The sequence below is a fragment of the Cupressus sempervirens genome, chromosome 2, assembly GCF_028749045.1.
Source record: "Cupressus sempervirens isolate cs-2001-9-10 chromosome 2, ASM2874904v1, whole genome shotgun sequence".
In the NCBI taxonomy this organism is placed as follows: domain Eukaryota; kingdom Viridiplantae; phylum Streptophyta; class Pinopsida; order Cupressales; family Cupressaceae; genus Cupressus; species Cupressus sempervirens.
The window spans coordinates 602968610-602992170 of record NC_143119.1 but is presented as its reverse complement, the minus strand read 5'-3'; the positions used below and the strand labels follow the sequence as shown (position 1 = coordinate 602992170).

Below are 23561 nucleotides of genomic sequence, written 5' to 3'. Positions count from 1 at the left end.
TTGATAGTGTTCTAGATTCAAGAAAAACAAGCAGAACGAGGAAACAATCGCGGGGCAGAGGGCATATATGGCCAAAAATGGAAATATTTCCAAAATGTCATGATAAATCTGGAATTTCTCAGGAATATACCATGCTATAAATTAGGAATTTTTTGTTTAATATAATGTTGATAATTATTACCAGAATATTGCAATATTTTCATGAATTTCTTTGTAGCCCTGTTGATAAAGGATATATCATGATGAATAAAATATATTTTCTTCTAGCCATAAATCATTGGAAGACAATATATATAATATCACAAGGGTGATTTTATTCATAGCATCGCAAAGGTGATTTTACTCGTAACATCACAAAGATGATATTAATTCTGTCTGCAAGGTTTAAAGGTCCAAAATCATTGCTAAACAAATCTTAGGCCAACTCAAGCCAGGCTAAATAGACGAGTTCCCAAAGGAAATTTATTTTGAAGGCCATCTGTTCAAAAGTGGTTACATTTTTTTTTAATAATTGTGTCTTACATGTTGGCTTTTATCTTCTAGATGCTTGGGTTCTCATTTTTTTTGTACTAAGCCCTCATGTGGTTGCTTGCAGGTGTTTTGCAACATTACCTGGTTTATCAAGTTAAGAAAGAGCGCATGCAGGCATTTACTTACTTGAATCCCCTTTAATTTTAGGATATTGAAATTAAAATGTTGTGGCATTATATCTTTTGCTTCTTATTTTGAAGCAACTTAATTTCTCTCATAAACTTGATAAAGTTATGATTTATTAGTTGTTGGCTATCAGTTCTTATCTTTATTAGCATGATGTAGCTTTTAAACATGGTTGTGCTTATGATGTATCTGTAATATGTACTTGTTGTTAATAGTTAAAGTGAGGAAGTTGGAAAAATGAAAGAGAAGTATTATATTAATATTCAGAATTGACCAAAAAAGTTCAAGGGGACTTGGAAATATAACCAAAAGCAATAGCAAATGGGAACTAAAAAGAGTCTCCAAAAAAGCTAAAAACTAAAAGCTATCGAATATCAAAACGAAAATTGGAAGGATATCTAATGAACTCTAGTCCTATATGAACGAAAGATCCTTTGAGACAACAAGATAACTATGAATAGTTAACAAACAGTCTAGAAATCTGAGAAAGAGGATTCATTAGCAAAAAAGATATAGTAGAGGATGGCTAAAGATTGGGCATGCCGGGTCTAATTTTTATCACTAGAATAGGATTTTCTTGTTCATTAGATGAACAAGCTATTACAATATCTGAAGATATCTTTGATTTCCTTTTCAGGCTGCCAGGGTCCTGGTTGGATGACCTTGAGGGGTGCAATGTTACTGGCAAGAATATAATGGAATTTACCTACCCAAGTTCATTTTGGTCCCCAAGATCCTGGTGTGGGAAAGGTGAGAACATTCAGAAACTGTGATGTGAACAATAAAGAATTAATTTTCAAGTCACTGGGGGCATTTTGTCCAGCTTAAAATGAAATATAATTATGCAGATATGACCGATACCGCTAGGAGATAACAAGAAGATCTAATCAATGCCAAACTGTTAGAGGACAAATACATCTGATTAATGTCAAATGTGTAGATTATTACAACTATTGATATATTCCAAATTGGCAGATAACAAGCATATTTTGAATCAATGCCAATTTGACAGATAATGATATTCAAATTTGTTGATAATCATAGCTCAGAAAGGTAAGTTAGAATTAGAGTTCAAGTTGGACTCTACTTGGAGGAAGTAGAGTTCAAGTAGGACTCTCTTTTATCCACCTAACTAATTAAGGCAGTCACCTAAGAAGAAGAGTTCAAGTAGGACTCTACTTTATAGAAGAAAACTTCGAGTAGGACTCTACCTTATGGAAGTAAACTTCAAGTAGGACTCTTCCTTATGGAACTACACTTCAAGTAGGACTTTACTTTTCCCAACTGCTGTTAGAAAAGGAAGCGAAGGGTTAGATAAGAATTCAGTCATCTGTCTCAAGAAGGACATTGAGTGAGACATAAATCAGAGAAGAGATTTCTCCTTTTAAGCAGGGCAAAAAGGAGAAAGTTTACAACAGTGAACAACAAAGAAAATACCAATACCAAATATATTGCATGTTTGCTGTTTTGTTTGTAACTTGATTCAGAGCCATTTTCCCATTTACTAGTAGCTCTTGTAAGTTCTGAAGTTATTTTGAATGATGAACTGATTGAAGAGCAAAGGGTGATTCTAGATACGGTAAATGATCACTTGATTCCACTTATAGTAGAAAAGACCAAAGCCAAGGATATGGTTGACGCCTTGGTTGGTGTCTTTGAGAGTGACAATATGAACTAGAAGATGGTTTTGAAGAACAAGCTCCAAGAGTGCTGGATGACCAAATCTGATAATGGTACCAGTTACCTTATGAGGATCAGACAAATCCGTGATCAGCTTGCAGCGGATGGAGAAAAGATCTTGGGTGCAGAGCTAGTGAATGCAACTCTAAATTGTTTCACCAAGGCATGGGAACCATTTGTGAAGGGAATTTGTGCTTGAGAACACATTTCAGATTGGCAGAGGCTATGGGATGATTGAATTTAAGAGGAGCTCAGATCCATTAAGAAAGGAGGTTGTGATGAAAACTTGGCCCTCATCACCAAGACTAAGAAAAGCAAAGGAAAAGCTTTCATTAAGAAAGGTAACAATTATGGAGGAGGACATCAGCCTGAAAAGAAGAAAAACTTCAGCAAAGATCAAGTGCTTTGTTTGCCATAAGCAAGGTTTGCCATAAGCAAGGTTACTATGCTTCTCAATGTCCAGAGAAGAAGAAAGACACATGAAGACACAACAAGTAGCAGCAACATCAACAACAAAGACTCAGTTGAGTGAATTTGCAACAAAGTCTGAGAATGATTTTTCACTTGTAGCCTGCCTTTCAACTAACACTATAGTTAAAAGTGTTTGGTACCTGGATACTGGTGCCTTCTGTCGCATGTATGAACCAGGAGAGTTGTTCAGTCAACTTTTTGAGTATGACACAGGGATCACTTTGGAGCTTGACAAAGATACCTTGTATGCAGTTAAGGGATATGGAATTTTGCAGTTCTGGCTTGAATGAGGAGGATCAATTGATGCTAAGGTAGTGTTTTATGTACCCGGTCCGGAGAAGAACTTGTTGTCCATCTCAGTTATGGAGGACAAAGGTTACAAAGTTACCTTCTAGAAAGGGCAAGAGTTTATATGCCCAGAGGGAATCAGTTCAGACACAACTACGAGGATTGGAGTTAGGAAAGGCAACTTATATAGGCTACAAGGTAACCACAGTTAGGCATTGGTGCATAACAGTGAAATCTTTGAGTGAGTTGTGGCACAAGAGGATGGGGCACTTGCATCACAAAGCACTACCTATATTGAGAGAGATGGTCATTGAACTTGTAGAGTTTATTCTAGAGTAACAAGGGGTATGTAGAGGTTGTGCTTTTGGCAAAAATGTAGTTTTATTTCTCAAAAGTGAGACTTGATTTAAATAGATTTTGGATCTAATACATCTTGATGTTTGTGGGCCTATGTTAGTGGCATTAATGAATGGTGCATCCTATTATGTCACCTTCATTGATGATTTCTCCAGGAAGACTTGGATCTACTTCATGAAGAACAAAGATGAGGCCTTTAGTCTATTCCTGAAGTTCAAAGCTCAAGTGGAGAATCTAGTAGGGAAGAAGAGCAAGGTGTTGAGATCACACAGTGAGGATGAGTAATACCTCAAATGAGTTGAGATATTTCTACAAGGATGCAAGAGGGAGAAGGTGGTTCCCTATAATCTACAACAAAATGGTGTTGCAAAGAGGAAGGACAGATCTATCATTAGTTTTATGAAGGCCAAAATCCATGATTAGAGTTTGCCATTGTTTCTATGGGCAAGAGCTTGCAACACAACTTATATTGTCACAAGGTTTTAGAGGACAACATCCTAAAGGAGGCATTTACAGGGATTAAACCTGAGAGAGGACATTTCAGGATATTTATTTTTCTAGTCTATATTTATGTGCCTATGGAGAAGAGGAAAAAGTTGGAGCCCTCGGGTAAGAAGGGCATTCTTGTGGGATATAGTGAGGAGTCAAAAGCCTATAGGCTCTTTATATTAATACAATGGAAGAAAGTTGTGAGCAAGGATGTCAAGGAGAAAAAATAGCCTCCAAGAAATCTCTTGATCCTCCCATAGTTGCAGATGATATTTTGCAGGAGGATTTAAAAGGTGAGAAGAGTTCACAAACTTCTAGTACAAAGGGTCAAATTTCAAGAGAGGGGCAATAAGCCCTTTTTGAATTAGTTAGGTGGCCGAGATGGTTGAACAGACCTTGAGAGGTGCTCGAGAACATGTTGAGGCTCTCGGACCCACATTGAACAATAGTAGGCCTCCACAATTTTTTTTGACTTATATGGTCTTGATGACCAACATCATAGACTTAGAGTCTTATAGCTTTGAAGAAACAACTAGCCAACATGTGTGGAGAGATGCCATGGTGGAGGATGATGTTTGAGAACGTGTGCAAAGACTAGTGGGAGAGTTAGTAGTGACTTCTAGATGGTCGTTCAAAATCAAACATGCTGCATATGACAATGTGGAGAAGTATAAAGCAAGATTTGTGGCTAGAGAATTCTCTCAGAACTGGGGAGTAGACTACGAGGAGACCTTTGCTCTTGTTGCTAGATATTCTTCTGTTCGAGTTGTTATATCCACTACTTCAGAGTTAGGGTGGAGGATTCACCAGATGGATGCGAAGACAATGTTCCTCAATGGAAGAATATAGCAGCCACAAGGGTTTGAGGTACATGACAAAGAGTTACATGTATGCAGATTTAAGAAAGCCTTTTATGGACTCAAACAAGCTCCAGGCCATGGTACTCGAGGATCGACAATTATTTGTAGAGCACAGGCTTAACCAAGAGTGAGGCAGGTTCGAACCCATCAGTCATGGTGGTTGGATGTGAGATCCTCATCTTGGTTGTGATGTCCCTAATTTAATAGGTTTTAGGTGTATGGTTATGTTAGCTCATCATTGCGACCTGCATGAGCTAACAATTTGATTTGAGGGTCTGTGTTGGTCAGCTTACTATTTATAGCAAGTCGGTTGGGTGAGTTACCTTTTTCAGCAGTGCATTGTGGGTGATGCTTTGAGTCAGGCAATAACTGCATGTGGTTGAATGCTTGACAAATTCTTGTTCTTGGGTATAGAGAGAAGCAATTAATTAAGTTTTGCTTAATTAAAAAATTATAATCCTAGGTCAAGTATTAAATATAAAAGTGCGTGGAGTTATAAAATTTGAAAAGGTTGAATATGTATTCAAATGCAATTTCACAATATAAGTGAAGTGTAAGTGTGAAGCATCTTAAGTGAAAAGTGTGAATTTGGAGCTTTAGCTGTTGGGTGTGATTGAGAAGCTTTTGAATTAAAATGTAATAAATAGAACACCTCGGACAGGTTCAGTTCATTCTTATGGCATTTGATAATTTTGGTGAGTTGTTTTTCCAAGGGTTTCAGTTTTGCCTCTGAGAAAATGGTGATTTCTTTTATGGTAGAATTGCATTTTGAATTAGTGATTGTTGTGCCAAAATCTGATTACTAAACTGCAGATCAATCAGGGGTTTAGAAGAAGTATTTGTGCAAGGAATTGATTCTATATCACTGCTATTTTTTTGGAATAAGAATGGCTATCAAGATGGGTTACAATTCTTCCATTAAGAGCTGCATTTGATGCTTGTATGTATGCGCAATTGTGTGGCGTTTGGATTTTCTGTGGCAGCGTGGAATCTATTATCAGCTGCATTCAATTACTAGGAGCAGCATTAGATTTCTTAAGGGCCGTGTCCTCTTTCTAGGGTTGTTACTTCTGTTGTAAGGCTGCATACTCATTGGAGTCTACTTCATGATCGTTCCAAGACAAATCTGAAGATCAGCGTTGCATATTTTCCTTTCCAGGTTCTTGATTTATGAGCTATAATGTGTGCATTGTACATTCTTACATGTGATTGCATTATTAATTTGGTGAGTTTGAAATTTGCATTTTACTTCTTATGCATTGATCTTATTTCTCTTCAAATTTTGAAAAAGAAAAAAAAAAACATATATTCCAAAAACACAAAAAATCACAAACTTTGAAAAATAAATAAATTTTTTACAACATCGTTGGATGAGTGTCAGCAGGGCTCTTTATAGTGGTATCAGAGTGGTTTCCTGCCTGCCTAAAGGGAATTGGGATGGCACAAAGATTTATACCAAGATTTCATTATACTTGCAAGGGTAGAACTTCGCCACCAGGTGAAGGCGAACCGGAAATACAGTTTGGCACTATGGGTGACAGAGATGCTGGTAGTTCGGGTAATAATATAGACAAAGAGTCTAGGGATATGTTCAGGGACCTTGCACATGGTCAGCGTTAATTGGCAGCTGGTCAGCATCAGGTTGCTGATGTTCTGCAGCAGTTCTCTGATACTTTGCAGTGCATTTCACTACCTAGTGGCCATAGCAGAGACAAGGGTATGAGGAGTATTTTGATAATTTGAAACATAATATAGCTCATTTTGCAAAGTGGGAAGCACTACCCTTGCTTATTGGTTGCCCCATTATCCTCCCTTTGTGAGGTACTATTCTCCATCACTCCCAGATCTGTATAGGCAGTGATGCCAAATGTTTGTCCCGTAGGGGCTCGGTTAATGCATTTGAGAATAATTAGTAGTGTAACAAAAGAACACAAACACAATGTTCCAGAAAACTCACTAGCTTCTTTTTTTAATTCATCAAATGCTGACATCATACACCAAGTATAACAGCAATTACGACAATGCCAGCAACCGCTCTCCTATGATATGATAGGATGTCTCTCAGATGTAAATACATAACATATATAAGGGTTGAAGGGTTGCAATGCCAAGCATTGCGACTATCCCAACTAGCCACCCCTTCGACTAGCTAACTAGTATCAACAATTCATAATTACCCGACAGAAAAGATATGAACGTAAGTTTCACCATGATTCACCAACAATAATATCTTTTATCTTCTGTTTAACTTCAACTAGTCAACATAAACAGATCCTATTCTAAAGGAGAAGATAGGAACCATTCAACACTGTAAAATAACACAAGTAATTCACCATGCTTCCAAGAATGAATCTGGAATTACTTTGGGAGCATTTGAGTAACAATTTCTGCAAAATCTTCCTTACAATTGGTTTGAGCTAGCCTTATCTAGAGGCTTTAAGTACAATGGATGGCCAATTGTTTTATTGCACTTTCAATTTGACACAAATGATTAGTTACAATATTGTTCTATAGCAGGTTCAGGTCAAAACAAGTGTGAACCCCTAAAAAACACGCACCAAACCAGCATAGAATACCTCCTAAGGATGCTCAATAACTTCACACATACCCAGTGCTATTAATAGGCCCTAAGATGACATGGAGTAATAATTTGCAGGCCTGATCATCTTTTTCAGTCGTCACTAAGCAGTGTTATGAAACAGGGGCAACCAGCATAAACAATTCAAAACCACCTTTTCACTTAGTTTACTCATTAAGTAATGGAGTGAAAATCAGAGACCTTGTGAAGGCACTACTTAAGGGGATGAATAAACCCAATATGTATGCATTTCTACTTACGGACACTGCACCAGCTGATCAGAAGGTCTATACAACCAGCAAGGACTTGGGTATGACTTCCAACACCATTGAATCTACTGAACCAGACATGTACAGCAGGCAAGTACAATGAATGACATTGGTCAATAAACAAATTAGTTTGTAAACCCTTATAGCAGACCCTAATAGTACGACCTGGTTAGGAAAGAAGTGGTACATTCAGCAATGTCTGTTTCCAATTGCCCAAACAGAAATTCAAACAAATTTGCAAAACAAAATTGAAAACCACGCTTTAAAATGTGCTTTTAGAGCACACCCAATTTTTTTTAACTGAAACTCCAAGCTGTAAACTTTGATGAAGTGCAGTGGTTATTCGAAAATAGAACCACTCGAATTTAGCTAAAGCTTGTCTCTGAATTCCAAAACTGGAAATCTAGTGTGGGTTTTCATCCTCAAAAGATTAAGAAAGAACTCGGGTACAATTCAACAACATATTAGTATAAGAAATATTGAGTGCATATGCAGATGAGACCCCCAACCTCCTTTTATAGCTTTGGTGGGAAAATTACCAATTAAAAATAATATGAAATAACTTATTTTCCCACTGAAAAGTCTCTTTGAAATATTGAAATGACTTTTATATGCAGGCCCATCTTCACTTTTTCCCAGGCGTCTGTTTTTGAGAGGATATAAATTAACTTTATAAATTGTAATAAGTAAGTAAATAATTTAACATTGAACTTTAGAAACCTCAGTATATATTTTAAATAGTCCACCCAAGTTGTATAAAACACTACCAAGGCATCCGAATCCAATTCTGATCATACCATGATGTAACTGAAACAGTGAGATGTTGACTGGTGCTAACTTGGAGATTGATAAAAAATAGATGTGCTGTCAAGGAAGCTTGGAGAACATCACATAAATCCAAAAATCCTTCTGAGAGCAATACTGAAATGAATGATGCAAACTAAGCTCAATGTTAACAGCGAAAACCAAGAAAGACTGAACTTGTGCTCTCTGAGATCTTTGAGTGCGCTTACCAATATTTAGCCAATGGGAATTCTGGAAAGCTAATAAGCACTCATTGACTAGGTTTGAGAAGGGGACATTGCAGTTCTTCTCAATCGCAAGAGTTTGGAAATGCTTCTAAAAGTGTCACTACAACCCATCATGTCAATTGAGCACGTTGTTAATGGAAACCAAGAAAGACTAACTTGTCCTATCCAAGATATTTGGAGTATCATTACCAATACCAATTATTCTACAAGTACTTGGTAAATAGGCTAATGGTGACCATACTAACCAGGACTGAAAAGTGGACATTACATTGCACATCTTCTATCACTCTAGATAGTCATAGATGGCATGTACACTTATGTGATGGAACTATGATTATCATTGATAATCATTGATATATTTTATTCATTTGCATCTTGTTTGTTGTGTACTTAATATTTAAATTTTAGATGTACATGTTTGTTTATTGAACAATCATATTTAGCAATTAATAGGGATGATTTAGCAGCATATCAATTACTAGCAGAAAATGGGATGTTTAACAATATTCTTTGTTTTACTTTCAACTGTCTCAACTAACAAGCTTAACCCTATATTTAAGGAAAATTTGAGCTTTTCAGTCTAATCAAATAAAATTTATATGAAAACCATCACATCTTCTGTTTGTATTCCAAGTTGATTAACAGATCAGATCACATATAATCATCCCAATTGTGCTAGGAGTCAGCAAATATTGAAATCACCCAAATTCAATTGCAGAAGTTGCATCGTGAATTATCTTGGGATGCAAAATAAAGTTTCTGAGCTTAGCAGTTGCTGTCCAGCACTGAACACTTTACAAACAACTGCTACAGAATATATGATATTAGATTTTTAAGTAACAATATTGCCTTTCCTTCCTTGCTGTCTATAGAATTGGAAACACCTAATATCTGTTCCAGGGTCCTCCATAAAGGTTGGTGTAGTTTTATTTTGCTGATAATTCGGATGAAATACACGGTTCTCTCACAAAAATTATTCCAAATCCACTGTAAGGTCTGTTGCAGCTTTATTATTCTGGTAATTTGAGATAAAATCTTGAATCATTGCCTAAAATGCTTATATGGATAAAATCTTGCATTTCCAAATGTTAGATAAATTATTGAATTTTATTGTTGAGTTTCAAGGTCTTAAATTTTTGGTGCCTTCTGAGTTATTGCCGAGTCAGTTTTTTGACTATAGTTGGAACTTAGTACTCAACACAAGTGAACACTAGGAAGATATAAAGCACAAAGAGTGACTTCCTTATGCTTGTAATTGATTCTAATATTCCGAGAAAGTTCAAAAGATATGCTTTTCTCACTTCCAACCGGTTTATCTTGATCTAATGTTTCTTGGATAAATATGTTTCTGTATGGTATGCTTTACATTTTTCCATGGTTGTTTATGAAGTATAACATACGCTTCTACACCTCAAATGCATATTCTGCCTGCAACTTAAATAAATTCGACTATCATCTGGATGAAAATTCAAGTAGCATTGAGTGGTAAAAATTAATGTCGACAGTTAATTTTTCAAGGACAATCTTTTTCAGTACAGATTTTTTGTTTTTTTTGAAGGACATGAGTTGGTAATTTTAGACTGCACCAATTGAGAGTCTGAATTTTTATCTGCAAGAACTATCTTGTGTTTAATTTTTCTCGAACCATCATGTCTAGAGGTTTCTAGCATTCACATGCTTTATGTTGTAGTTGAATCCCACATTTTGTTGAAATTGCCTATGAACAATGTTTTTTCATTCTTCATATAGTCCCTGTCAATGATCTCCCCAGAACAAAATTTCTGCCCTTATATCTTTCAATCTTTCGTCCAATGTTTTACCCTATGCCAGTTATCTTTGTTTTTGAAAACAAATGTTTACATCTAACAAGGATCTGGTTTGGAACCTCAATGGAAACATTCTTCTTTTCTCGGTCCTCTCACAGATACTAGCATGATACATATGGGATGCATAATAACATGAATAACTACAACCTTTGAACAAGTCCTTCTACAACCCTACTATCAGTATCACAGTATCTTGTAATAATGAGTAGAAGATTTGAATTTTTTACAATGTTTTTTTTCCAGTCATCAATGTCTAATTTATGATGATACATGGTTTTTTTAACATTTTATTAAGTAGATTTTATGAACATTGGAAATATTGCCTCATCTTTTTTGCATTTTTTTGTGATTATGTTAGCATTTATCCGATTTTGTCGAGTCAACATTTCTCCACAAATCCTAAATTTGGAAAATGTGATATTTGTCTGATATTTTCTGGTTTACTTTTGCATTGTGCATTGCATTAAACTCCAAAAATATTGACTTGTTTGTAGGGGTTTTATATTTTCAGCCAGAAATTGAAGCCTATAGTTCATCTCCCATTTTCTGCTGTTTCATATGGTAAGTTTCTAGCTTCTATTGTGTGAGTTAATATGGAAGTATCCTTCACTGAAGCTTTTAGTATGATTGTGTTCTGTTTTGACATTTAATATTATATTCTGGCTCTTCTCATTTCTTGCATCCCGATCTAATTTTTTGTGAGATATGTGAATAATCTAGACATATGTAGGTAGGTACAATATAGCATTGGACTTATGCTTTGCTTTCTATTTCCTTGTGTTATTGTTGTCATTTAGCTTATGCTTCACCTAGTGAGCAATGAAGAACTTAGTAATGGGTGAGTAAAGGTTTCCTTTCATTAAGTAAATTGTGATGAAAAGGCATACAAAGGGTTTCTTTATCTGCTGAATATATAGCGAGTGAAAGCCTTAATGCACCAATCTTATAGCGAATAAAATGCACCAATCTTATCTTTTTAATACAACATGGAAGGTTGGAATGTGTGAGTAGCCTTTGTTTGATAACCAGATTTATAGGCGTAAACAATCTTGGGTGAGCTATTGCCCACAGTTTTAGTGTTTTCAATGAATTATTAATGATGCACCAAGTGGTAATTGGAGCCTCTCACTAATTTCACCATAGCTTATAAAAGGTAAAATTTCCAATGGTGTTTATCCATGATATACTTTGACAAAGGAAGAGATGATGGATTGCCTTGACAACTCACAATATAGCGAGAAAAGGATGACCTTATTTGAGAGGCAAATGAATGTAGACTTTGAAGACAAATGTAACAACTCTTTGTGTCACTTGGATCCTCCAAGGTGACGTTAGAGGAGTTAAATGAAGCCAATAAAATTCCTCTTTTAAGTTGAAGATGGAGAATTTTTTATACTGTTTTGGGAAGAAGATTGATGCACACACATGGTTAAGAATGACATATATAATCTTGAGGGTGTGTAATGTTCCCATTATTAGGGTTATTTTAGGACAAGTAACACTTGCAAAATAATGGTTAGAAACTTAGAATCACAACAATAACAAAACTAACTATATTATTCTACCCTCTAATTTAACTCCATTCTTAAGGACGTCTCCAAATTGGGTTTCCTAGCTCATAGCTACCTCGCCGTCTTCTTGGGAGCGCACCCCTTAAGATTCTTGTTGGACGGACATCCTCTATCTAAGGCCAATCACATATGCATATGTTGACATCATTATAATATTTTGGCACATGGAGATTATCCATTGATTGCCGACCATGGTCAAATGGAGATCTTAACATCTCACATAGCCCATGCTTCTAGTCTCATTAATCTCCATGGTGCTAACCCCAAAGGTTAACACAATATTATTTAATTTCCACTATTCCTCATATGAGAAACTATATATATTATCATAATAAAATACATTCACATTATTCATAAATAAATAAAATCATATTATATCCTTCAGATGAATTTTTTTTATATATTATTTCTTATTTTGTAATTGACCATCTATCATGTAATATATATATATATATATATATATATATGTATATATAATGTTCATATAAAAAGATTATTTATAAATGATCATTATACCTTATCAACTGTTACCTTTGTTTGATACTCGAGGCCTTACTTCCTTTGTTCACTCCTTATATATATTATCAGGGTTATCACATTAATGGATGATCTCCTTAACTTGGTTTGGTGTCTTGGGAGTTATTCAAACTTGGGTTTGTGCGCACCATCTTATCGCGCAAGTGTTCTACCTTTTCGCTAACATTAGTTATGTGCCACATCTTCCCCTATAGTGGGTCCCTTTCCACGTCATAGTGTTATCTTCTTGCTTTTTAAAATATAATCTATTGTGATAATTATTCTCCAGTGAGATGGCTTAATCGTTGAAATGACAACTTTTGACCTCTTAATATTCCCCTTGCCCAATAACAGTCATCGATCTACGTGGCTTGTCGATGCTAACTTTGGAATCAGTGAAGTGGATCGTTACAAATCTCCATTTCATGATATCGCTCATGAAGTTTGTAACACGTGTTGTTGACTAGTTCTCAAATATTATTTCGGCTTCTTTCCCCCTTGTTTATCCAACCATTTTGTAGTACTTATAGCATGTTGGTACATGATTGGTCGTGTCTCTTCCATTTGACCAAATTAGTATTTTTGTTAAGATTTTGTTTTAATATAGGAGTTGGACGATAGTTAGGAATATTCATAAGATTTGTTTAATTTGACAAGTAACTATATTATTAATATGCTTTTGTGATTGGTACAATTGTTTAGATGTGTTAGGTAATTCATGTATTAAATTTTATTTTATTGCTAAATATTTCTTAATGACACTTGATGATTTAGTCGCTTAATTGAAATCTATATATTGATAGTTTTATTAGTAATTATTTAAAAAATTAATTTTTCATTTTATTACTAAATATATCTTTTTAATCAATTATTTATTTTAGTAAATTTATATGACAATTAGGGTTATCACAATCCTACCCTCTTGAAATTGCTTTTCCCCGAGCAGTTATGACTTTTGTTTAATGATACAACTAAGAGTTAATAAGTGCATATAGATTGAATGATATGAATGACTTCAATATGATTATTCATGAGCTACTCAGATTAGTGAACATAACATTGATCCTTAGTAGTAGGTGATTGATCAGTGATCAATTTATCAATTGGTTTGTGTTTGACATAAAATGATTAATAGCGTTCATGATGTCAAAGTTAGTGAGTTGACTAGATAATTCTAAGCATAATTTAATTGGTATCATATGATTGGTCTTCATAGTTTCACTGTCTCTTTATTAGCATGTTGGGCTTAAACATTTAAAAAAAAAATTCTTACATGATCTCTTTAGAGTATGGAAATTTAATTGTCGCAGGGTGCTAGATACACGTCTACGAGCAGGCTCCCTCAAGGCATTGGGATTGTATTTTCGGACCCATCTTGGACTCTTTCCTCAGGGATTTTGGAATCATGTTCTTACCTATCTTGGGCTCTTTCCTCAAGGAATTTGAAACCATGCCCTCACCCATCTTGGAATCTTTTCTTCAAGGTATTAACCTATCTTGGAATCTATCCATCTTGTGAGGATTTGCTTTGCCTCTCCCATCTTGACAATATTTGTTAAAGTTGTAGCTTCAGTCGGATTGATTCGTTCTAATATACATTATTCATTATTGTTATTGGTAGATCATCATTTCCTATATAGTTATCCAAGTTAAATAATATATATTATTGTATATAATACACACACACACACATATACATATTATTGTATATAATATATATATATTATAGTATTTATTAGATATATATTGTTAGACATATTATTATTTATGTTAATATAATATTATTAAGTGATGATTACACCATAGAGACATGTCTCTTCATGAGACATGTCTTATCCTCTCATATTTATATGAGATCCAAATCTGCATTTGGAACATATCAATTGCAATGGCCATGTTAGTACATTTGTAGAAAAGATCCATGTTACTCAACATGGTATCAGAGCCAAACTGTAAATGTAAGAGACGAGTTTGTGGCAAATAAAGAGCACACAAAATCATCAAATGAAGAATAACATATTGATTGGTCTGAAAGGATGAGTATGTAGGATAAAAAGTGAGGGGAATTAATACCATAAACTATGGATGGGAATACAAGGTAATTAAAATTGAATCAGAATCACTACTACACAAATAATATTGTTAACTTCAAATAAATTATTATTGCATTCCTAGATGGACTAAGAAAATGAGACACTATAAACAATATCGTTATTTGGTAGAAGATTACTCAATAGAATTCTAGCATTTGGATGTCATGAGAAATATGAGAATATACAGAACCGACAATGATCTCTAGACCTTCAAACTATCCAGCTGAAGAGAAAATTAAATCAATAATTAACACAAGTCCACTAGCAGAGAAGAGTATTCATGCGTAGATTAGGTATTAAACAGAGTTGTGCATGCACCTCACAATGGGTTTCAGGAGAAATACTTACAAGCATTCATTAGTTCACTATTTATCCTTGGTAGAAAATGTTAACTAGTTGTCTTGTTTGAGGACATTGAACACTTGTTATAGAAAAGACATTTTCTCTATAAAACAAAGTCAGAGATTATTTTAATAAAACCAAACCATCACAGATAATTCATAGCAGATCTAAAAATACATTTCAAAACAGAGATGGAGGTTTACAGACATAGGTGACATCTTCCATGGTTTATGCACTATATGATTGCAACAAAGGCTTGATAGACAACTAGCTTGGAGTTTGCCGTCATCCATGTATATTGTGTTCGATGGAAACTATTGAGATAAGCATACACGTCCCCTAAAGCATATCCATTATCTCAAATATTGTCTATTGCACAACTCTTTGACAACAATGAATATGAAGGACATGGATGGTATGAAGGAAGAGATAAGTCAATCTGACCACTAAGTAATAAGGGACAGAAGGAAGATATCAAACTCGTTCCTAGGAAAGTGTACCAAACAAGTATTTGGAAGGGAGCGATAAGGAGTATAATATTATAATCAAATAATAAGTAAAGGACGACATCCAATTGGAATACGTGGAATGAGGGAGAGATAAGGAGAAATTGATGTGGAGTATGGAGATAATAAGATCGAATAAGGGAATATATAAAGCTGACCCACTAATGAATATTCATGGACATTCGGTGTGATATGAGCAGACATCAGTTCGATCCCTATGAATTGCAACACCCAAAATATCTTGAGTGTACATTGACGTGGGATGTGGAAGGCATGACCCTAATGTAATATATTATATATGTTGAATAATGTGAGATGTTCTTTTGAGTTTGCACACAATTATCATCAAATAGGGATCTAGGGGTCTACGTGCTTGGATGCACACATCAATGTGGTGACAAGTACTAATAATAAGGAAAGGTTTGAACTAAGTAACATGGCATTTATAATAAGTACATCGGGCATTTTAAGATAATGTGAGGTACAAACCCCTTATTTTTACTATGCAATAAAAATTCAAATATGTTATCATGTGTTTTATATATCAAAGAGTTAATGTGATTGAAACATGTTAGGGTAATAAATTTTTCTTGCATATATGATATGAGGAAATTATATTTTATATATAATTAGAACATTATGAATTCTCATTTTATAAATGTGAAATCACTTTCTTGATTTTAGATTATGGAATATAAATCTCTTTAAAGTATAAATACATGAATTTATAGAATTGAGAATTATAATGCGAATCATGATAATATTAATGAGAAATATATTTATGTTGTTAGTATCAAGTATGAGTTAAAATTACGAATATTCAAATTAAACATTCTTATTTATTATACTATAAGAGTTATATGCCTTGATCTTTTCCTTCTAAAATGTTCTTGCAGGAAAAAGAGGGAGATTGAGATTTAGAGGGAGCTTGGCATTTCAGTAGAGGCAACCTTGAAAGAGAGGGAGCATATAGAGGAGATGATTCAGTCAACGCTTGGTGATCTTTGATCATATTGATTTAGAGGGAGTAAACCATGATACGATGGATTCTCCTGTGATCAATAAATTGTCCCAGTCAAGAGGACTGTGATTCATACATCGTGACCATGTGATTTTAATGAGCCTACCCCTTGTGTACATCGTGAGGAAGTGACAATTTCCACATGATCATCACTTGTATTTGGAGAAGTTGTTGTATGGTGACGATCTTACAATAACTTGTATTATAAGATCAAATAAATTGAGTAAATGGTGAATGTCTTACATTTTGATGCAGGAGCATCCAGAGGTATAAGGGCAATCCTTTGTCACCCAAAAAAAATATACTTAGACTTAGTTTCTGTTTCATGTGTTTTCATTTTTGGATACCCATTTGGGTCAAATAAAGGTTCCAACTCTCACAGTTCCACTATCAGTGTGTTTGAAAATCTCGAAAAAATAGGAGCATGTAATTGGGCCATCATTTTGGTGACCTAGAAAGTGTAAATTGGCCAGATGAATGTAATTGTGATTTAGAGCATTCCAGAAAAAGAATCAGGTCAATAGGCCCCACGGTTTGAAAGTTATTGCAGTTTTTCGGATTTTGGAGACCTCCTAAGAATGCTTCAAAGTCAAGTTAGGGGCATTAAATGACCTCGAAAGGGGCCGAAAAATGGGGGATGAGCGAAGCTGGTCCATAGGGCTATAGAGCGCTTCGAGAGCTTTCCGAAAATGTAAACGGTTCGTCAATCGGAGCTACGGTTCAAAAGTTATGCCTCCCGGAAGTTCGGTCACCGTTTTTGGATTCTTCTAGATTTGCACCGACTTCTAATGCAGCTTCTGGAAGCTTCTATTTGGTCGATGGATGCCTACTAGCACTTTCTAGAATGTACTCCTAGTCCTTAACCCTCCGGGGTCTATTTAAGGAGATTTTTGGCATTGTAAAAGGCAGTTCGGAGTGGAGTTTGAGAGGAGGTACTGTAAGGAGAAATTATCTCCAGATTTATGCTATTGTAAGCCCTTAGGGCAATTTTTGAAGTTGATTTTCCCGTACTGTTGTACTAGCTTATTTTCTCAGTTAATATAATTTTCCCTTTTCTGTTGTGTCCATTCTGTTCTTGGGTCGTGTCCCCATCACATTTCAACATTTTGAGAAGACCATTACTCAGAGTATTTGGTGAATATCATAGATATTGAGAGGGAGTAATTGATAGCGTAATTTTAGTGATAAGGAAGGAAGTATGAAATGGGAATGTCGATTCAATGAATAAGGATGTACATTTACTGTCAAAATAAGATATTCATAGTAACTACCACCTTAAACAAATTGAGAGCGAAACCTTTATTTCATTTAATACAAAAGGTGCTAGGCATCGTGGGCCCACCTTTTGAGAGAAAACTTACTAAGGAGAGTGGTCATCATAGTGGTAGCTGAGATAGGAAATATACAATTCAATTGAACAACATTTTGTCAATAGGGTGCATATACATTGAGATCACAAATAGATTACAAGCTTACTTCTAAAGCGAATTGGTAGAAATTTTTTGACTCCATAAAATGAAATGAGTGGAAATTATACATTGTAGGGGCACTTAAACCATCTTTAAAAGGGGGAGATGTCAGGGAAGGGGCATCATCAGAGTTTCAAATTTGAATCATGATTTGATTTGATGCATATGAGCTTTCATTAAAGTAGCTTGTATCAAAGTTGTGTAGATAAGTATTCTTCTCTTTTACATTCATCTACTTATTGTAGTCTCTGTCCTATTTGTAATTCAATACATACTAAAAGAGTTATTTGCCTTCATCTTTTTTTTTTGAGGATGTTCTTGTAGGAAAAGAAGGCTGTGATCTAAAATTTATTAGTCATCTAATGATCAGACTGGATAAAGTAAGGCTCTTAAAGCGAATATTCTTGATGATGATTAAGAGGGAGTCTTAACACTTAGTCAAAGGCAATATAAGAGTTCAGAAGGTTGATATTCAGAGGGAGTCTAAAAATACATGGTGTGACTGCATGATTATAAAATGGACCTACCCATGTATACATCATGAGGAAGTAACAAGTTGTCACTAGAAAGTTTGAAGATTGATATCAGATTCAGAGGGAGTTTGACATACATTCTTAGGCAAAGAGAACTCTAAGCGAGTAACTAGAGGACTTGACTTCCCAAGATCATTGTTCAGAGGAAGAATTTTGAAATGATATCTTCTCTATGAGGAGAAGTTCTAAGTGAAATTTCTTTTAATCCATTCTTCTCTGTGATAGAGAATTGAGGTGAAACCCTTTGTACCACCCTCTAACTTGGTTCATGGTGGTTACTATTTCACATACAATATGTAATGAAAGGTGACGATCTTTGATGTGTGTAAGGTCACTATTGTAAGGCGATGACCTTATCAATAGTTTGACCCATAGATGTAAAAATCGCCTGAGGAGATTAATCGCCTAGGCCTGAAAAAGTTTAATCGGGAAAAATCGGGAAAAAATCGGGGAAAAAATCGGGAACTAAAAAACCACTAAATTTTAATAAAAAAATGCGATTTTTTTACAGAATTCAATGTTTTTTTGCATCTAATGACTTAATTACTAACAATACATAAGAAACAATCATGTTTAGATATATATCAATGCAAAAAGAGTTATTAATTGGTAAATTACTAACAAGTAAGTAGTGACAAGTTGTAAATTACTAACAACTAACAAGTTCACAACACATGAGAAGTATTCTCATAAATAAAGTGTCAAATGTAAAGAGTTCAAATAAGCACATCAACATGACTACAAATAAGTACAAATGTCAAATACAGGACTACATCTTCCTCTTCCCAGTCACTTTACTAGCGAGTGCGGGAGAGGGTAAAGCTCTAGAACTAGAACCCCGCAGGGTTTGTGCCCGTGTCTGTGTCTGTGCCAATGCAGGAGATGGTATAGCTATAGAACTAGATGTCGGTATCTCCACATTCACTGCGCGCAAGATGTCAAGGTCCTCTGCAGTAAGCTCAATGTCATCATCCTCATCATCGCCCTCCTCGATGTCATCCAAATCGATGTCATATCCAGTTCCACCCCCTTCCTCCTTCGCAGCCTCCTCCGCGGCCTCCCTCTCCAAATTGGAGATGTCCTCCTGTGTAAATAAGGGAGCCTGCTCTTGTGCCGTCCAATCATAATAAGGATCTATCTCATCCAAATCGATTGGCCCAGGCGGATCTTGTTGCGCCTTTTTCATGCGCAATTTAAGATTATATTGCACATAGACCATGTCATTCATCCTCTTTTGGGACAACCTGTTTCTCTTTTTTGTGTGGATGGCCTCAAACAAACTCCAGTTGCGCTCACAATGTGATGCGCTACAAGGCTGTGATAGGATTCTGAGAGCAAATTTTGCAAGATTTGGAGTGCTTGCACCCCAAGTGGTCCACCAAGCCACTGCATCACAAAAATTGTACAAGTTAGAAAATACTAATAGACAACAAAAAATGAAACATAAATATTAATTTAGCATTTGAGATTCAGAAGTTTGCAAATGTATTACCTGGGGTTTGTGTAAGCCTTGCTCTCTTGCAGAGAGAAGTGGAGAACACCTTGCCTGCTGCTGAAGTGAAGATCTCCTGCTCAGCGATGATTTTATCTCTTGTTTCCTCGCTGGTTACCATCTTTTCGACGCACTCACTTAGGCCTCTGATGACCTCTCCATCATGATCTGCATATGTACCATCAGCCCTAAAACCAAAAACCAAAAACAAATAAGTCTTCCAATTTTAGTACACACCCAACACCCTACGAAAGCAAAATGAACTCAAGTCTTTGTTAACTTAAATTTGAGTAAGAATGAGCTTACAGTATACCTAAAACGTGGGTTGAGGAAATATCCTGCTGCATGAATGGGTTGGTGAAGCTGATTATTCCACCTTCTATCAATGATCTGCCAAATGGGTTCATATTTGATGCTTTCCCCCTTGTAGTAATTTTTGACAGATTCTTTGGCCTTGTCCATGGCCTCATATAGTTCACCCATTGGCGTTTGGTCTCCATCAACCAAACGCAAAACTCTGACTAAAGGCTCAGACACCTGCAATATAAATTTGAAATTAGTTGACAAGTTACAAAATTATTATTTACTTGAGTTACAAACTTAGTATGTTATAAAGTTGTAAAGTGCAAACTAAAACTTAAAGTTCTGTAGTTACCTTTACTATTTCATCAGCCTTATCTTCAAAATATTTATCAAACACAATCCGCACAACATTCTCTCCTTCACTCTTCTTTGAAAATGTGGAAGCAAGCCATTTTTTGGAAACAAACATTTGCTTCAAAGAAGCCAAATTATCGAGAATGCTTTGCAATGTCAAAAAAATCGTTGCAAACCTTGTGACGGCAGGCCTGACAATTTCTTTGCCATCAGTGTGCTCTCTCATCAGGCTAAGGACCCATGGGTGATTGTATATGTATTTTGTCACCCGCCTTGCATCCTCCACAATTGGAGTGACCCACTCAAGTTTGCCCATGTCCTCCAAAAGAAGGTCAAGGACATGTGCTGCACACGGGGTCCAAGAGAGAGTGGGGTGCCTCTGCTGTAGGAGTTTTCCTGCCAATTGTAAAAGCAAATACTAATTAGTTTCCAACTTTTCAAATATATCAAACTATTAAAAATTCTTCTTGTGAAATTCACAATGCACATGCAACATAAAATTACGGTTTACCTGCTGATACATATGCAGCAGCATTGTCTGTGATGATTTGCACCACATTTTCAATGCCAATCTCTAAGACCATATTCTCCAACATCAATGCTAATGTCTGAGCATTTTTTACCTTGTTGGAGGCATCGATTGATTTCAGGAACACCACATTATCATTACAGCAGGCCAAAAAATTAATTATGGTCCTGCTCTTCCCATCCGTCCACCCGTCAGAAAGAATGGTGCAACCAAATTTTGTCCATTCTTGTTTCTGTTCCTCAACAAATGCTTTGGCCCTCTCAACAACATTTCCAATAAGCCTACAAAAACAAAATTTAGTTATGTCTTAGATTCTTAGTAATTTAAAATTGATTTAGACTTTAGTAATCAACATTCTAATTTCTAGATAAATTAATTAAAATTTAGAACTAAGTAAAAAGTTAAAAATTAAAAGGAAATCGAGTGTAATAAAATTATTCGCTTACCTGCCACCCAACACAAAACGAGAAGGGGACTTGTACCCCTTTCCTGCAACTGTCAACCCTGTGGCCAAAGCCTCCCAATAGGGACTGTCAACAACACTAATAGGAAGGTTGTTGAAAACCCAGAAATCTGCTAGTGCATTGTCCAACTGGTCATGGACCTCCTTATTCCATCTAGTGGCCTCTAATGAAGGTTGTGCACCAGGTGTGTGCCTCGTCACAAAATAGCTCCCTATCCCAGAAGCACCTGCTGATCCTGATGGTGCGGAAGTGCTAGGAGGTGTAGGAGTGGGAGTGGGAGTGGAACTCGTGAAAGAAAAAACACCCTGTTTGCGGACACGCGGCCCACGATAAGAGCCAGCCATGCTCTCAATGGCTGCCTCCTCCTCCTGAACATCAACGAAACTGCCCTGGGTCTCTGCTATGGCTGCCCTGACATGCAATTTATTCCGCTCTCTTTGCAATTTTTTTTGCTCTCCAGCTGCGAGCAAGGCATTTGCAAACCTTTTTATTTCTTCTGTTGTATTCTCACAAGGATTTGTATCATGTTTTGAGATCCCTGCGATGTGATATTTGAACCGGTAAATGCCCCCGGATATTACTTTTTCACATCGAATGCAAATCACTTTGGTTGGTTCATCAGGTGCTTCATAGGCATATTTCCATGCTTGATCTCTCGCATTCTTTGGCCTGGTGCCAATGTAGCCTGAGGGGCATGGAGTCAATGGCCATTTGTCTGCCATTTAAAACTGCTGCGGGCTGCCTACACATACAAATTTTTAAAAAAAACTATAAATAAATTATAACAAGATCAAAATTAACAGTTAAACAAAGAATTCAAGCAACATTCCAATAACAGCACCAATAAATTGAAATCCAAATAACATTCAAACAAACTAGCTGCTAGGGTTTCAAATTTTTTTAGAAAGGGCAAATTTTTAGCATAAATTTGATCTAGAATGGAAAAAAATGCAAATGAATGCATTTAATCTTGCTTACATTCATCAAATGCATTCCTAACTAATTAGGAATGTATTTTTATCCATTTACATGCAAGAAAAAAAAATACAATCTCTTGCAAAAACAAAAAACAAAGATTGAAATCACTTACCTAGTAACGAAGAAATCGAATCAAAAGGCCTCCAAATGCACTTGATTCTGCCTATTTCTTGCCAAGAACTCCTTCTCTATCCTCTCCTCTCCAAAACACCCTAAGCAATGTAAAAACATAATGAAAAAAACGTGTTTTTTCGTCACTTTATGTGACTGCCGGGCGTGAGCGATTTTTTGCAAAAAAATCGCGATTTTTAGGCGATTTTTTAGGCGATTAATCTGCGATTTTTTGGAAAAAATCTGCAAAAAAAAATCGCGATTTTTGGGGCGACTAAATCGCCGGCCCCAAAAAATCGCGATTTTATCTCGTATCGCCGATTAATCGGCGATACTCACATCTATGGTTTGACCTATCTCCTAGATACACTACATTAACTTGTAGCACCTAAATGTGTTGGATGTCTAGGAGCAAGTGTTATCATGGTTCTTTGGGTTAGATTTTGCCGGACACCATTATAACCAAGTCATCATGGTTCATTGGGTCAGATTTTTCCGGACACCATGATAACCAACTTGTTATGGTTCTTTAGGTCAGATCTTGCCAGACACCATGACATAGTAACTATTATAGACCACACTTAAGGTGGTGTTTAAGCTTATATTAAAGTTATGGAAATTGCTTCAATTGTGTGTTATGAAAGGTGAGAAATTTAGCCTCATAGTGAATTGAATAGCATACTGAGATGATAGCTCTTCATATACTTGAGAGTATAATATGTTCTTGAAATCCTCCCTAGCTAAGATTGAGTGTTAAAGTCGTCGCTTCCGTC

The 23561-nt window shown here is 35.8% G+C and overlaps 2 protein-coding genes across 2 annotated transcripts in view; one reads left to right on the top strand and one right to left on the bottom strand.

Annotated features, from left to right (window-relative positions):
• Positions 1 to 23561, top strand: part of LOC149574838 (protein FIP1-like) — a 307614-nt gene that overhangs the window by 61068 nt on the left and 222985 nt on the right. The window contains exons 4-5 of the mRNA XM_089814675.1: positions 596 to 645; positions 11001 to 11067. Coding sequence (XP_089670801.1) covers positions 596 to 645; positions 11001 to 11067 — 117 coding nt within the window. The remainder of the gene's footprint in view (positions 1 to 595; positions 646 to 11000; positions 11068 to 23561) is intronic.
• On the bottom strand, positions 19327 to 22739 carry LOC149574839 (uncharacterized). The gene is made up of 6 exons (XM_089812313.1): positions 21682 to 22739; positions 21218 to 21516; positions 20705 to 21102; positions 20363 to 20586; positions 20050 to 20237; positions 19327 to 19943 (listed from the first exon to the last, which is right to left on the bottom strand). Exons 1-6 carry the CDS (start codon positions 22419 to 22421, stop codon positions 19327 to 19329), a joined length of 2466 nt encoding a protein of 821 aa, XP_089668439.1. The 5' UTR covers positions 22422 to 22739.